Here is a 15107-nt window from a genome sequence, read left to right as displayed (position 1 = left end):
TCACTCTTTCTTACTCTCCCTCTCCTCCCCCACATCACCCTCCCCCTTCCCGTCCCTCCCATCCTTCCCATCCCCCTTCCCCCTCTCCACATCCCCACCACCACCACCCTCCTCCACCAACAACCCCCCCACCTCCCTCCCCAACGCCCTCCAATACCCCACCAACTCGGGCCACCACTCATCGCGCCACCCGGCCCACCCGCTCCGCCTCAGCGCATCGACGAGCGGCCAAACGGCGCAATCGGCAACCGACAACGCGTCGCCGGCAAGGTACGGCGACGAGGCCTTCCCGCGCTCCTCCCGCTCCCGATCCGCCGTCGTGCCGCCATTGTTGTTGCCATTGCTATTGCTGTCGGTGCGGTGGCGGCGGAGGGTCGTGGCGGCGCGCGTTTCTTCGAGGGCGGCGAGGTCGATGGAGAGGGCGCGGGAGAGGTCTGGTGGGACGGATGGTGGCGAGGGGGAAGAGGGGGAGGAGGAGGAAGAGGAGAAGAGGGTGGATTGGGGAGCGGTGCTCGTGGCGCAGAGGTACTTTGCCCACAGCCGGTGCAGGTGCGAGGCGTGCGACAGGTACGTCTGCGCGGCGGCGGCGGCGGCGCGGTTGACGACGGGGACGGCACTTGCGCCGGCGCTCCCGCCGCCGCCGCCGTCTGATGGCCGTGGCCGGCGTTGGTCGTCGTCGTCGTCGTCTGCCGCGGCGGAAGGAGAGGAAGAAGAAGAGTTGGGCCGGGGTGGTCGCGGTTGTTGTTGTTGTTGTTGTTGTTGCGAGTAGTGGCTTTCGAGGTAGGAGAGGATGAGGGTGGCGCCGCAGATCTCCGTGTGGTTGGAGGCGTCCGTGTCGCGGAGGCAGATGCTGCGGCGCTCGAAGTCGTCGGCGTGCCGCACCGGCGGCGGCTCGACGACGCTGTGCGCGAGCCCGAGCGCGGCGAGGTAGAGGCGGACGGCGTGGTTCTCGACGGAGCTGTGCGACGCGTACAGGGTCGGTGTCTCGGGAGGGGGGTCCCGGACGGCGAGGTGGAGGACGTCGGAGCCGCGGCCGTACGTCTGCTCCCAGTCGAAGTCGGTCGCCTGGTTCTCCGCCCCGAAGGCGCGGACGAGGGCTTCGGCCTGCTTCTCGTCGCCGTTGACGACGGGCTGGGCCGTGTCCCTGCTCTTGGACGTGGCGCCTTGGCCCCAGATTTTGCTCGAATCGTTGCTGAGGAAGGTGCCGATGTGACGGAAGGTGAGGCTTATGCGCATGCCGGCGAAATCTTTCTCTAGGCTGGATTTCTCCTCGGCGGGGCGCTTATCGGCGTTGATGCCGTGTAGCCAACGCATGTTCGTTTGTTGGCCCAGAACGAAGGCCGAGTTGTGCGGCATTGCCACGCGTTGTGTCTGTCTGACAGCCGTGGCCTCGTCGTCAGCTTGAGTAGGCTTCGCTGATCGCTTCGTGCGGAGGCGCATGGTGCGTTGCGCGCCGAAGCTGACGTTGACGATGCTGGAGCCTCGTACAATGTCGAGTGTTTTGTCCGAGTGCTCGGAAATATAGTCTTGCCCGTCGCGGTAAAGCTGAATCAGGACGTGGTTGACTGGGTGTTTGACAAGCTCTTCAACCTGTTTTCGTATGCGTAACACTGCAGGGGAGAAATGCAGCAGTGGGAGGGATTGGTCCGAGGGATGTCTGTAGACCGGCATGGAGCCATCTGCTCCCATTTCGCCTTGCACGGAAACAAGGCGTGGCACCTCACCCTGGTTGTGCAGCATCTTCTGCCACCGTACTTCATTGTAAAGCTTGTGGAAAACGACTTCTTGAAATGTCTTTTCCGGGGCTGCAGACGCGCGTAGTGACTCGGGGAGGAAGTCAAGTACAAGTCGTGAATCGCCTTCACCAATCTCGTCACACGGACCCAAAGTAGGCAGGGTAGACAAGCTTTGGATCTTTCTTCTCGATCGTGATGTCGACGGTCTAGGTGATTGAGAACCGTGACTTTCGTTCTTGGAGACTCTTGCGCCATCTGCTGTGGGTTGAGGCGTCTCAGGCCGCGACGTCGACGACTTTAGGGTCTCGTGTGGACTGCATTTTCCACCGGTAAGTTTCGCAGCCGAGGCCACTGTTATTTGGCCGCCCCTTGATGGTGGTGCCGTCGCTTTCTCGCTCTCGTTCTGTGGGCTGTTCGATGTGTCCGGCGGCGACTGCGACTTTTGAGACGGTCTCCGACGCACTCGAACCTTGGATTTGACCGAGCTGGAGCTGCGCGGCGTTGGTTGCGGCTCGACACGGGGACGAGAGCGGATGGAATGCCTCTCCAGAAGCAGTGTAGTCTCGTCCAGCAGCGCATCGTCGCTGTCGGCCACGTCTGCTACCTCGAGGGGGGTGGCCGAGATGGAGACGGCGCTCTCAGAAGCCGGCTTGTTCGCAAATTCAGCTGGCTTCGGCGGAGAAGAGCGGCTGCTCTGGGCTTCGTCCCTGTTGTTGGGCTTGAGGTTCTTCGGCATCCCACCCAAGTCGCCGTCGGCGCCAGCCTTGCGAGCTTGAGAGGTACCACCTTTCGCCGCCTTTGCTGCAAGCTCCGCCATCAGGCGTGTGCTGGAGATGGTGTGGGCGCCCATGTACTCAACCATCTGGCGGATGGCCTCCTGGTGCCTGTTAAGCTGGCGGTAGCCGACGCAGTCGTCGACCAGGTAGATCTCGATGCCATGGCGGGCGGCCTCGACTGCGGTGGCATAGACGGAGATGTTGCTGATGCAGCCGCAGACGTACAGCTCGGTGATCAGCTTCGCTCGCAGGGTGAGGAGCAGCGTGGTGTCCTTGAGGGCCGAGTAGCGGGTCTTGGTGATCAGAGTGTCGGCGGGCTTGATCTCGCCCGCGACATCGTCAGCCCAGTCAGCCCCCCGGCTGCCCGCCACGCACACTTCCCGCCCCGAGCCGCGGGTAAGGAACAGCTCATCCTCCTGCGTGGCGTCCGCATCCTGCTCCACGGTCCGAGCCCGCGCTTGCAGGCGCCTGAGCAGCTCGTTCGGGCGGCGGCGGCGTTGGCCCGAAGGGGGCGGCAGCTCGTCCTGGGTCAGTTCGGCACCGCTGCTGGCGTCGTCCTCGGGGCTGGGCCTCTGGCCAGGGGGCCCGGTGACGATGGCGTCGGCATCGTCGGCGTCCTCCACGGGCCTGTTGGGATCCAGCTCAGTGCGGACCCAGATAACGTGGCCGGCATGGTCGCGAAAGGCCGGGACGAGCTGCTTGATGCGGTCCAGCAGGCCGGGCGGCTGCGTCACTTGGAGCTTGCCATCGGGCGAGCAGAAGTCGTTCTGCAGGCCGACGGCAATGAGGGCCTGGTGGGTCTGGAACTGCGGCTGTTTCTGAGCAAGCAGGTCGGCAAAGAACGACGAGGCCATGCCGGGGAGCAGACTAGACGGAATCGACGAAACGCGTGGGACTGAGAGGCGGCTCGCGGTTCTGCGTCGCGGCCAAACAAATAGCGCTACGCGCTGGAGAAGGATCAGCGAAGGGGCAGGGCAGAGGCAAGCTATCGACGCCGAACCGGGCCAGCGGTCACATAGTGTTTATCATGGCAGGCCCTAACGTCGAGTCGCACTGGACGCTGATGCTCGGGGCTGGAGGGGCTGCAAAATTTCCAGCAGCGGCGCGAGAGTGGGCAACGGCTGGCACCCGCGTCGCTGCAGGGCTGACAGGGAGCGCGGCGCTGACTCGCTGCGTGTTCTTGCAACAGCGTCTGCCAGCCTTCGCCGCCGCGGTGGTTGTCAATAAGGCAATAAGCGCGCGGCCCTGAGTGCGCAAGTGTGGGAGGTGCAAAACCGCCACTGCCCTCGCCCGCCCACGGGCCACCGCCACACGCCGTTTCGAGCTTTGCCTGCCCCTCCCCCCTTCGCTTGGAGCCGCCGCTCTCCGGCCTCTACACGCTACACGGCCTTGCAGAAGTGACGAGTTGCATCGCCGCGCCACTGCCGTTTCTTTTTCTTTGCGCCGGCCATGGCCTCGCCTGTTCAGGAGACACGTACCGTAAGGGCACGATGCATGGGTGCCCGTTGCGGGCCAGGGGAGCGCGCTCTCGCAAGCCCCGTCCGTGTCCTCCTCACTTCGCCGCCCACACGAGAGAGGGCGCGCCGAAGACCGATGCAACAGAACGCAACCGGAGACGGTCCCGTGCAGGGGAGCGCTCACGAAGCCACGCCACCAAAAAGAGGACACCACAGCGTTCCGGCGCCCTGGAATTGCCAACTCGAGCAGTCGGCCTCTCTGCGGCGCCGCCTCTGCCTCCATGCCCACCGCGAACGCCCTCACCAGTCCCCTGCGCATATGTACAATGCTTGACCTTCTGTGCCACCCACCCGCTATTCTTCACCAACATCGCCCCGGTTCACGCCCGCGTAGCATGCAAAGACTCCGCCCGCAGCCCAATCGCGCCCCTCCGAGATCCCGATCCTATGCGCGCAATTTCCCATGCGCCTAAGGCCACGGATCTCGAGCCTCCAGCAAACTATTGATGCCGTTCTGTCGGATCCGATCGTTCGATGCGCAAAAGACCCGTGACCATATAAATGACTCTGTCCCTTCAAACGCGCTCCGCAATTGGCGCCCGCCAGGCATCCACGCCGCTTTGGGCCAGCCAGCATCCTTTGAGATGCATAATGAGAAGTCGCCCCGACGCACTCGCAGCACCCGTGCTGGCGCGTCAGGCACACGCGCCGTTGCAATTGGGCGGCGGAGCTGTCTCCCCCAGGACCGGGTGCCATGCGTCGCAGGCTGGACGTTGACAAGAAAGCAACGGCGCATGGGCTGTCCATCTGCAGGGTCCTCGCCGGCCCGCTTCTTCTTTTACCCGACTTATCTCACTTTCCGAAGAAAGCCGTGATTTTCCTGCTGCCGTCGCCCGCCGTCGCCGCACGGTCCTTCTGCGTAGTGCCATTGCTTGTGGCGCTTCTTGTCTTCCTGCCTGGCTTGGTGGAGCCATTCGCCTTGCTTTTGGCGGGAGAAACACTGGCCTGGCTCGACTTGGCTGCCTTCTGGCGCGGCGGTGAGCCATGCGTTTCATCTGGGTCGTCTGCGTCTTCGTGCTCCCGCTTGATACCACGCTTGTCCTCGTTACCAGAGAGCGCTGGCAACGGTGCATTGTGCTCTGTGCCATCTTCGTCCGAGGTGCCACGAGCCTCACCTTTGACGTGCCCGATCTTGTCAATCTTCGCGCCAGCAACCTGGTCTTCCCGCCTAACGGCCTTGGCCTCGCCACTGCCTTTGGCAGCTTTCCTTTGGTTGTCGAAGAAGTTGGAGATATTGCTCTTGTTCTCCTTGGAGTCTATTGGGATAATGAAGGAAGGCGAGTCGTTCCCAACCTTGCCCACCTCTTTGCTGACGGGGTAGCACTCCAGTTCGCCGTCAAAGGGCTTGAGAAGCGACTGTAGGTCTGAATTCCACCGAGTGCGGCCCGGATCAAGCCACTTCCAGAGAGCTTCAGAGCCATTATTGAAAACGACAGGCATGCGGTCATGCAAGAAGCTGAGCTGCTTGTTCGAGTCCGTGGTGATGATCGTGTAGGTGTAGAGCTTCTCTTCCGATCCTGCACGTCTAGATTAGCGGCGGCCCAGTCGCGCAGTGATGTAACCTGCATGCTGTACCTTCGAACCTGACGCAGTCCCACAGCCCCGCGAAGCACATCAGCTGGCCATCCTTTCGCTTCACGAAGTAGGGGATTTTCTCCTTGCCGCCGTTCTTCTTCAGCCATTCGTAGAAGCCCTGGCACACAACGATGCAACGCTTCCGATGTTTCATCGAGTTCCAAAGCCCCCGGTTTTCCGCGAGCGAGTCGTCACGGCAGTTGATCGTTTTCATCATCGAACCGTAATCCGGCTTGCGTTTCATCCAAGACGGAATAAGACCTGCAAGGTGATCAGCGACAGTTTGTTGAGGTTGAAGTCACACGAAGTTGTGGTAGCTGATATTCGTCAGAGCATATGGTTTGACTTGAACTGGCCCTTCTGCACAGATAGAGTGATGTTCTCCGCGCCAATAAGTCATGAGTGTCTTACCCCATTTCATCGCCTGCAGCTTGTACTTGGTATCCTGTGATGTAGTGGCTTCGTCGGCGACCGGGACATGTTCGGTGTTCTCGTCCTTCTCGTCAGACTCTCTGAAACCGGAATCGGGCAGTTCAGCTCGGTAGACGAGCCCGTTGTAGCTGGGAGCGAAATTGTAGGTTGACCGGACTTGATCGTCGCCTGGAGCTTCCTCGGAGGGCATCTGCGACTGCTCGAGCTGCTGGCGCACCTCGGCCGGGCGCAGTCTCAGAACGTATCTTCCACACATTTTTGCTCGGTGTAACGTTCGTTCGACGGTACCTAGTGAGAAAGAGGCGATGCGGAGGTTCCGTGGCTCTGCTGCCTTTTTGATCGCGTCGTGCGGACGTCAAAGGCGGCAGTAGCAGCGATGACGCATGCCAGTTCCGGGATCCGCGCTCAGGCCCGGGCAAGCGCGACCGTAAGGCTGAACAAAACCTCCACTTGACGTCCAGCGCCAATCTCTCAAGCCGCCACCACAACCCACCATGCTTTCGCGCGCAACTTGCAGGACAGCGCTGAGGAGTGCCCGGCGCCTCCCAGCTGCCAGGCCTCCGGCGACCGCCAACGCCCGCACCTTCGCGACGAAAGCTCCAACGCGCCCACGTCTGCTTCCACCGTCGCCGTCGTCACGCCTTGGTCGCCGCAATGGATCGACCATCGAAGGCGCCAAGATTCTCTTCAGAAAGCACCCCATCTCAATGACCGTGGTCTCAGCAGTCATTCTGTTTGGCTTCGGTGTCCTCATCTACGCGCCATATGTCTACCATTACTACATCGTCGGCGCATTCCACAACTTCCCCGAGCCAGTCGCAAAGAAGCTCCGTCGCGCCCTATATTTCAGCCAGGAAAGGTCTCTAGATCCGAAGCTAGCTATCAAGTACTACCGCGAAGCTTTGGCCGCCGCAGATGAGGAGGGCATGGACCCATTCAGCAACGAGGTTCTCGGCATCAAGTTCCAGCTTGCCTCGCTGTTTGAGCAGCTTCAGAACTACCAGCGAGCCATTGACATCTTGGAAATTGTGAGGAGGGATTGTTTGAGATGGGTTGATGAATTCGGCGACAAACACTGGAATGATGGCAAGAGGACGAGAGTGCTCGGCAAGACGATTGGCATTAGCGTGAAGCTCGGTGATCTGTACTCCAACCAGTACATCCAGGACACCGACAAGGCGGGAGAGAAGCTTATCTGGGCTGTCGAGACTGTTCTAAGGGAGAAGATCAGGCGTGAAAAAGAAGGTGTAAAGGAGGGTGAGGGTGACTGGATTACCGATGAAGAGATGGGCGCGTCGATGGAAGGTAAACACCCTAAACGTTGCATCGTCTCAAAGGAATATTAGCGCTGACAGTTTTCAGCGCTTGCACACCACTATGAGGGATTGGACCAACACTATCTTGCAACTCCATTGTTTCTTCAAGCGCTTACCGCTGCTAACCCCAAATCATGTCATGCTGCCACGCTCATGAACAACCTCGCCATATCGATCTCTCAGCAGCGCCCGCCCCCTGGCTTCGGTACGCCTGTCAACAACATCTCCCCTCCTATTTCGCCTTCGAATCCTTCTACCCCGGCACCGCTTCACACTCTACCACCGGTAACCGAGCAGGCTCGTCAATGGGCTACTAAGGCCGTGAATCTTGCATCGTCTCTTGCGCCCCCAGAGCGCGATGAGGAGTGCGACCTCGCATGCGCGGTGGCCACCCACAATCTTGGCGAATTTGCAGAGATGGAAGGCAGGATCTCAGAAGCTAGGAGGAGGTACACCGAAGCGTCTAGCTTGGCGAAAGCTATCGGTTTCGAGGACGGTTATCAGAATTCAGAGGAAGGCATCAAGAGGCTCAACGGAAAGGAAGACAAGTAGGGACGCGGCGCATACCATCATTGAGGAACAAAATAAAGGCTGATGCCCGTCTTTTATCCGTAATTCAGCTAAGGCCGGAGAGCCTTTCTCTAGCCAAGACTATCAAATCGATAGCATGATTTCTCCGCTCACATGCTGAGCTTCTCCCTCAGCCACTGCTCCACCCCCGTGGACTCGATATTGCGCTCCGCATGGATCGTTTTCTCCTTATCCCAGCTCACGCCATTGCCCTCTCCAAAGAACACGCGGTACCTCTTAGTCTGATCCTTAGGGTCCTTCTCCAGCTCCGCCCGCAGGTGCTCCAGACTCCACTCCTCGCGCCGCACCTTCGCCCTCCTCCCCACCACCTTCTGCACCACATCCGCCAACTCCCCATACGTCAGCGTCTCCCCCGCCGCAAACACCACACTGCCCCCATCCTCGCCTCTGCTCCCCTGATCCCCCGCCGGCGGCGCCACCACCAGCTCCGCAACCACGCGCCCGATATCCCGCACATCCGTCAACGTGACCCTCGTATCCCACCCGCCCAGCGCCCTCACGACGACGCCGCCGCCATCGCTCAGGGGTTCCGGCCCGCCCGCCCGCAGCGCCGGCCCCAGCCCCTCGACCACCCCGAACCACTCCTCGAACACGAAGCTCATAAACATGCCCGTGCTCACGACCGTCCAGTCCACCGCGCCGCCCGTCGTCGTCGTCGTCTTGGCCTCGCGCAGCAGCGCCCGCACCCCGCACTGCTCCGCCATCAGCCCCCCCGCGGCGTCCGGCCCCGTCACGTCGTAGTCGGCGCCGAACTGCCACGGGAAGAAGTGTATTTTTTTCTTCTTCTCGTTGTCGCTTTTGTCCGCGGCCGCAGCCGCCAGCACCGCCCGCGCAATCAGCGCCTGCGTCCCGCTCGTCGCCGTCCCGCCACCACTACCAGCATACCCCGTGCAGCCGATGACGACGTCGTGCGGCCCGCGTAGTATTAGCGCTGTCAGCTCGCGCTCGGCGGTCGCTGACCCGAGATCGAGTCCTGCGAAGGTGATCGCGGCGGCCGGGGCGAGGGCGCGCAGCGAAGCGAGGCGCGGGGTGTCGCTGAGCGTGGACGGCCGCAGGGCGATGGTGAATTGCGTTGGGCCGGTGCTGAGGGCGGGGTGGGTGGCGAGGGAGGTGAGGATGGCGGTGCCGAGTTCGCCGGCGCCGAGGAGGAGGATGGATTTTGGGGGCGGGGGCGGGGGGTGGGGTGAGGGCATTTTGTTGGTGTTGTTGTTGTGGTGGGTTGGCGCTTGGTGTGGATGGGTTGTTCTGGTGGGAGTAAGAAGACGTGGTTGGTTGACGATCTAAGTGGTTGAGTGAATGGTTGGATTGGAGTTGAGAGAATTGATCTTGATAATGTTGGAGGAAGTGAAGATAACAGGATTGTAGATTATATAGAGCACCCCGCTACCCCTCCATGTAAGTGTGCTGCAGATTGGCACTAGGACTCTTGGCTTGCCTGATGCACCTTCCGGATTTAGGATATAAAGCAGGTACATAATTATTCAGCCAACCCCGCCAATCGTTGGTGCTAGAACATTGATTGGCTGCGGAGAAAAGGCAGCATTCAAGGATGGGCATCTCAAAAGGATATAGGAATATTCCAGAGTGTGGATTGGTAGTATCTTACTCAAACACCGATTTTCCGTCTATTATCTCCGCACTGCCCCACATCTTCCATTCCCTCACTTCTTCCTCCGCGCAATCTTTGGCGTCCAGGGTGCCGGCTGCCATTCCTGACTTTTGGCTTCTTCCCACGGTGCCGGTGTCTTCTCCTTCGTCTCGCCCTTGAAACGCCCCTTGTCCACGTTCTCTTGGCCCTTTGTGCTGGCCTTCACCTCGTCCGGCGCGCCAGCGACGTTGCGCACACCCTGTCTCTCTTCAGGCTCCGTCTGTGATGCGTGTGCTCCCGGATCACGCGGCTCTAACTGTGGAGCGGGCTGAGGCTGCGGCGGGGGGTCGAGAGCGGACGGCTTGGCGGCCCAGCGGGCATCAGCCGCGGCTGCGAGCTGTTTCAGCTGTGCCTGACGCATCACATCCAGTTGCTGTTCGCCGATGGTAGGCGGGTCGGACCGAGTGTGACGGAGCCATTGGATCCATTGTGCTAATAAGGGCGTTCGTTAGCGTTTATGGATCGGCCGTGCATATATATAGTGCACCGCTTAGGGAAGCGAAATGGGCATGGTAGCAAAACGGTACGTGTTTGCGTGCGCCGAACTTTTTTATGAGCTTTGGTATGCGGCTGAAGCTGTAAGGAGGCTACATGCCAGAGTCCTCCAAGCAACGGCTTCAGAGGAACTCCGCTGCTTCGTGCGTGCCATGTCTGCTCCGGTGTATGTCTACAGCAGAGTGGCGCATGAATCCCAAGATTGTGCCATTTCGCTTCCAAATTCTTCTCGAGCCTCGATGCAAGATATAGGGGTGGATGTTGTGGCGTTGAGATGGGCAGAAATTGGTGGAAGACAGGAGACGTACGGGTCAATTTAACGTCGCCGAAGTGGGTGCGGCGGCTGTACTTGACAATGCGACGGAAGCGCTGGGCCCCGTAGACTTCTTTGAACTCCCAGAAGGTGTTGCCGGCCAGGTCGAAGCCTTGGGTAAATTGTTAGCCTGGTCATATTGCGCCGACGAGGATGATGCCTGGGGAGCGCGCACCACGTAGCCATTGCTTGCGCCAGGGCAGGTTGAGGGCCTTCCACCTATACCACAGCTGACTGAGGCGCCCGGGTTGCGGCATTCTGGGTCGTGGGGTGCATCGCTGGAAAGCGCAGAAGTCGACGCGGCGAATGGTGATGCAAGCATTGACAAGCGTCGGCGGAGCTCGTGCTCGCCTCCGGGGCTGCCGCCGCCCGCCCGCAAGGATGACCTCACGTTTGCCAGGCTCCAGGGGAAGTCGCGGCCGGGCCCTGCGCGACGGCAAGCTGGACATTCCCGTGCAGCGCGTTGCGCCGCCCAACCACGAAATTCGGTGGCGGGTCTATAGCAACGGCTATAACGCCAGCACACTGTAGAATGCCAGGCGCCCAGCCACGCGACGGCTCTGACGTCTTGGATTATATCTTGCGCCCGACATCGCGTCGCACGCCGCCCGCTCCCGCCCAAGATCCGCACTAGCTGCGCGGCCACGACTTGGGCGCATTCCACCCCCGAATCCCTGGCCGTGCCCAAGGACACGCCCCTCCTCACGGATTACCACTCCTAATTTCTCACCCTCAAAAGCACCCCTCACCCTTTCTTCTCCCGGAATCGCTCCAAAGTGCATGCCTCTCCGTCGCAACCATGGCCAGCGTCAGCAGTCTCGACCAGGATATGCGCCGTCTGCGCATGCAGAAGGCCAAGGACCCCGCCGCCGTCAATGAGACAACCCAATGGATAGAAGAGACGCTGGGACAGAAGCTGCCGCCGGGCGACCTCATGGACGCCCTGAAGGACGGCACCATCCTTTGCCAGTACGTCCGCTCCCTCGCTGCGCGCGCCGCGCTCTCCGGCGCAAACCCGCATTCCCCGCGCGCCACTCTAGGCTGACACATTCCCTGCGTAGACTGGCCAACCTCGCGATCCCGCCGCCCGGCATCAAGTTCAAGAAATCCGCCATGCCCTTCATGCAGATGGAGAACATTTCGCACTTCCTCAAGGCCTGCGAGAAGCAGCCCATCGGCCTCCACGCCCACGACCGCTTCCTGACCGTCGACCTGTTCGAGAAGAAAGACCCTGCCCAAGTCCTACAATGCCTGGCGTCGTTCAGTCGCATTGCCCATTCCCTCGACCCGGCTAAGTTCCCCACGTGCATCGGACCCAAGAAGAGCAACGGTAGCCTGTCGCCCGGGTTGCCAGGGCGTGACAGGGGCCTGAGCAATGCTAGCACCGGCAGCGGATCCGCCAACAGGCCACCGCCGCTCAGGGCTCTGAGCCCCGCGGGGACCGGTGGCTCGAACTCATCGAGCGGAGCCAAGTCGCCCGGCCCGGTCAGCAGCTGGAGCAAGAGAAATGACGAGCGTGTGACCTCGCCGGCGTGGAACATTGCACAATACGGTCAGTACGGCGGTCATGATGCATCAGCTGGATGCTAACGGTGTTTGATATAGGTTATATGGGCGGAGCAAACGCAGGTAATCAAGGTGTGGTATACGGCGCGAGGAGACAGATCACTACGGCAGCGCCTCACGTCCCCAGTTATGCGGAGAAGGAACGCAAGCGTAAAGAGCAGGAAGCAGAGGCGGAGCGTAAGCGCATACAGGCGGAGGAGGCTGATGCGCAGCAGCGCGCGGCGCGTGAAGCGGAGGAACACCGGGCTCAGGCGGAAGAGGAGCGCCGGTGGGAAGAAGAGACGCGCAAGCAACGCGACCAGGAGAAGCTGAAGGTGGAACAACAAAAACGTGAGTGGGAGGAGCAGGAGCGTAAGTGGAAGGCAGACGAGGAGGCCAGGCTACGCGCAGAACGAGAGGCTGAAGAGCAACTCGAAAAGGAGACACAGCACACCAGGGCCAACAGCGACGCTAGGCTCCGAGGCCAGTTCCTGAGCCAGTACCAAGCCGAACAAGCTTTCAAGCCCCGTAGCCGACAAGTCAGCCGCAACGACCCGGAACTCGAAGCCGAACGACAGCGCGTAGCCGAACTCGAGAGACAACTGGCCGAGGCCAAGGAACGGGAGCGTCAGTACCAGCGCGAGCGTGAGGAGCGCATCCACGGGTCCCGTCCCGGTTCGGCACGCCCTCCCTCTCCCCCTGAAAGTAATGTATCTTGGGCAGGCGACGAGCGCGAGTACCTCCGCCAACAGTGGGATGAACATAACCGCGCAGCTCCAGCTCTCCCCTCGCGTCCGCTCCCGGATCCGGCTACCGCCTCTCCTCCTCCTCTGTCCCCTCGGCCTCTCCCTAACCCTGCAGATTACATGTCCGCCAAGTCTCCCCTGTCTCCCAAGTCTCCCTTGTCTCCCAAATCTCCTCTCTCGCCGCCTCCATCAAGCCGTACCGACCGTTTCCTCGCGTCCAACCCCGCTCCCTTCTCTCCGCCTGCAAAGCGTCACACCGCCGCCTCGGAGATCGGCTTCAGCTCCGCCGCAGAGCGCTCAGCCGAAGACGAGCGTCGTGCCGCCTCCCAGCAGAAGACCAAGGCTGGCGGTTGGGCCAGCAAGTCGCTCTTGGAGCGCGAGATGGAGAGGGAGCGCCAAAGGCAGAAGGAGTGGGAGGAGGGCCAGCAGCGCGTGAAGCAGACGCCGCGCGACGCGAGCGCGGGTAGCAATCCCGGCCAGAGCTGGGATGTCAACCAGTACGGCTTCACCGGTGGCGATAGCCAGAACAGGGTGGGAAGCGGGATCGCTTTCGGCGGACGGAGACCGATCATCGGGCCGCGTCCCAGGCCTTAAATTGGAGAGGCGGTTGGACAGTCTTGTTTGTTGCTACGAAAGGCTTTTTAACGTGTTCGATGGTATGAATCAGGAATTGGTGGGAGTTGAAAACGTCATGAACTGGTCGGGGAAAAGGGGTCGGTCGGCTGGAAAAGGGGATGGATGGATGGAAGGAAGGTGTTTTCTTTTTTGCTTTTTTTGATTTTGGGGGATCGATAATCGGAGGGCGATCGGGAGAAGGGAAGATTGGGATTTTCTACTTTCCCTTTTTGCTGTGCGTAACGGGAGCTGGTGGATACCTGGTTTTTGTTTTCTTTTTTCTCTTCCCCTGTTTTGCTTCATACCTCTTTTTGCTTTCTTGAGTTTTGACCGACCCACCTCCTTTTTGGGGTCTCTGCATGGTGTGGTCCAGCAACATGGCTACTACCCTGACTGCGCTAGATATCAATTTGAGCTTTGTGTTTCTTCGTTCTTCTTCTGGAGCTGCGGGGATTGACGGGAGTTGTGAATCGGTCTCCTGTGGCGCCACCGATTACCCCGACGTTTTGATAATCTCTTACGTCGCACGATATATGCCAACAGCAGCATGTAAGACCTATATTTCTAGTCGGTGTACATAGCCATTCGTGCTCATGCTGCCGCATCAGGGCCCCATGGCAAATACTTCGGGTTGACTTTGGGCAGTAGCTTCGTCCGCCCGCTGCTAGCCCCCGCAATTGCACTTCTTGCTCTCTCGCCACCTCTGCCACATATTGTACCAGATATCCCGCTTATGTTTAAGTAGAGTGAAAGCCACAAGCGGAAGTGGTGTGGACCGCAGTTGCCGTTGACCGGGTGTCCGACACCTTGTAGCAACATCTTTTTTGCCTCTCGAGATTCCCGGTTCGAATATCGTCGAGCTACCTGACATTTTGCCCTACTTGTTGGGGTCCCTCTCTGCCTACCCGTCGCGCGCTCAAGTCACTATGCCCCTTCGCCACAATGCAACGCAGCTCACTTCCGCGCAAAGACACTCCCTCGCACAACGTCAATAAAAGTCACTTCAGCACAAATACTGGCACCATCCTGCAGACATGTCTATGGTTGAATTCAGAGCCAAATCTACACTCCGTACACGATAAATGAAGAAAACATGACTTCGACCTCCAGATGCGTACATCGATTAGCTGTGAGCATGGATGGACAATACCTTCCTGAAAGACAAATTTACACGATGGTCAACTCTACATCTGAGTATCCTTTCAGCCATAGATAGTCTCCGATGCTGCTGAAAACCCCAACTCGACAATAAAACACCCCACGTGGAGATTCGAACGGTAGCAACAAGATTCCGTATATTCTGTTCCATCTCTTTTGAGTTGCAAGCAAGAAATGGAGATTGTCCTCAACTGCCCTGTCATCCGTGTACTCAGCGGTCGAATCCCAATCAAGGTAATAATGAATGCGGTCCTGGTCCTCAATGGGTCTGTGAAATTTGTCGACTTTGAGCTCGAACCGGGTTATCAGTTTACCACTGAGCGTAATGGATGATCCAGGCTTGACCGCAATCATGGGGTCATTCGAGGCAGCCGGCAAGTGGTACTGAATCACGCGCAACATTGGTGTATGCCCCCAGCGATGCCAAGTCACACCTTCATCCCTGGACGCCCAGCTCCAGGAAGGAGCACTGTATGTTTCCTCGTTTGTCAGAGCGACGACCATGTCCTTGAATGATTTTTTGGGATGATCAATGTACCAGCACAGGTCAGAGACGAAGCAATCATCTAACCATAGTCCGGCGAGGTACTGTTTCGGGTGGCCTGCGTCTTCCATTGCCCTGCTGATGAACTTTGCTGCGCCAG

The 15107-nt window shown here is 59.8% G+C and overlaps 6 protein-coding genes across 6 annotated transcripts; 2 read left to right on the top strand and 4 right to left on the bottom strand.

The window, feature by feature from the left end:
• Positions 1 to 3366, bottom strand: SLS55_003934 (uncharacterized protein; the record flags this gene model as incomplete). Its single annotated transcript, XM_066775397.1, has 1 exon — positions 1 to 3366. The coding sequence occupies one exon, from the start codon at positions 3364 to 3366 to the stop codon at positions 1 to 3; it is 3366 nt and encodes a 1121-aa protein (XP_066633278.1).
• Positions 3367 to 4821: 1455 nt separating this feature from the next.
• SLS55_003933 (uncharacterized protein) lies at positions 4822 to 6292 on the bottom strand (the record flags this gene model as incomplete). Its single annotated transcript, XM_066775396.1, has 3 exons — positions 4822 to 5546; positions 5605 to 5865; positions 6016 to 6292. The coding sequence occupies 3 exons, from the start codon at positions 6290 to 6292 to the stop codon at positions 4822 to 4824; spliced, it is 1263 nt and encodes a 420-aa protein (XP_066633277.1).
• A 451-nt stretch (positions 6293 to 6743) lies between these two features.
• On the top strand, positions 6744 to 7904 carry SLS55_003932 (uncharacterized protein; the record flags this gene model as incomplete). Its single annotated transcript, XM_066775395.1, has 2 exons — positions 6744 to 7341; positions 7399 to 7904. The coding sequence occupies 2 exons, from the start codon at positions 6744 to 6746 to the stop codon at positions 7902 to 7904; spliced, it is 1104 nt and encodes a 367-aa protein (XP_066633276.1).
• Positions 7905 to 8032: 128 nt separating this feature from the next.
• On the bottom strand, positions 8033 to 9136 carry SLS55_003931 (uncharacterized protein; the record flags this gene model as incomplete). The annotated part of the gene is made up of 1 exon (XM_066775394.1): positions 8033 to 9136. The coding sequence occupies one exon, from the start codon at positions 9134 to 9136 to the stop codon at positions 8033 to 8035; it is 1104 nt and encodes a 367-aa protein (XP_066633275.1).
• A 468-nt stretch (positions 9137 to 9604) lies between these two features.
• SLS55_003930 (uncharacterized protein) lies at positions 9605 to 10656 on the bottom strand (the record flags this gene model as incomplete). Its single annotated transcript, XM_066775393.1, has 3 exons — positions 9605 to 10023; positions 10395 to 10511; positions 10575 to 10656. The coding sequence occupies 3 exons, from the start codon at positions 10654 to 10656 to the stop codon at positions 9605 to 9607; spliced, it is 618 nt and encodes a 205-aa protein (XP_066633274.1).
• Positions 10657 to 11198: 542 nt separating this feature from the next.
• Positions 11199 to 13284, top strand: SCP1 (calponin; the record flags this gene model as incomplete). The annotated part of the gene is made up of 3 exons (XM_066775392.1): positions 11199 to 11368; positions 11461 to 11951; positions 12005 to 13284. 3 exons carry the CDS (start codon positions 11199 to 11201, stop codon positions 13282 to 13284), a joined length of 1941 nt encoding a protein of 646 aa, XP_066633273.1.
• Between the last annotated feature and the right edge of the window lie 1823 nt (positions 13285 to 15107).

This window comes from Diplodia seriata (genome assembly GCF_021436955.1).
Source record: "Diplodia seriata strain FDS-637 chromosome Unknown scaffold_4, whole genome shotgun sequence".
NCBI classification, from domain to species: Eukaryota; Fungi; Ascomycota; class Dothideomycetes; order Botryosphaeriales; family Botryosphaeriaceae; genus Diplodia; species Diplodia seriata.
Note: the sequence above shows the minus strand (reverse complement) of the source record. Positions and strands in the feature narration are given on the sequence as shown.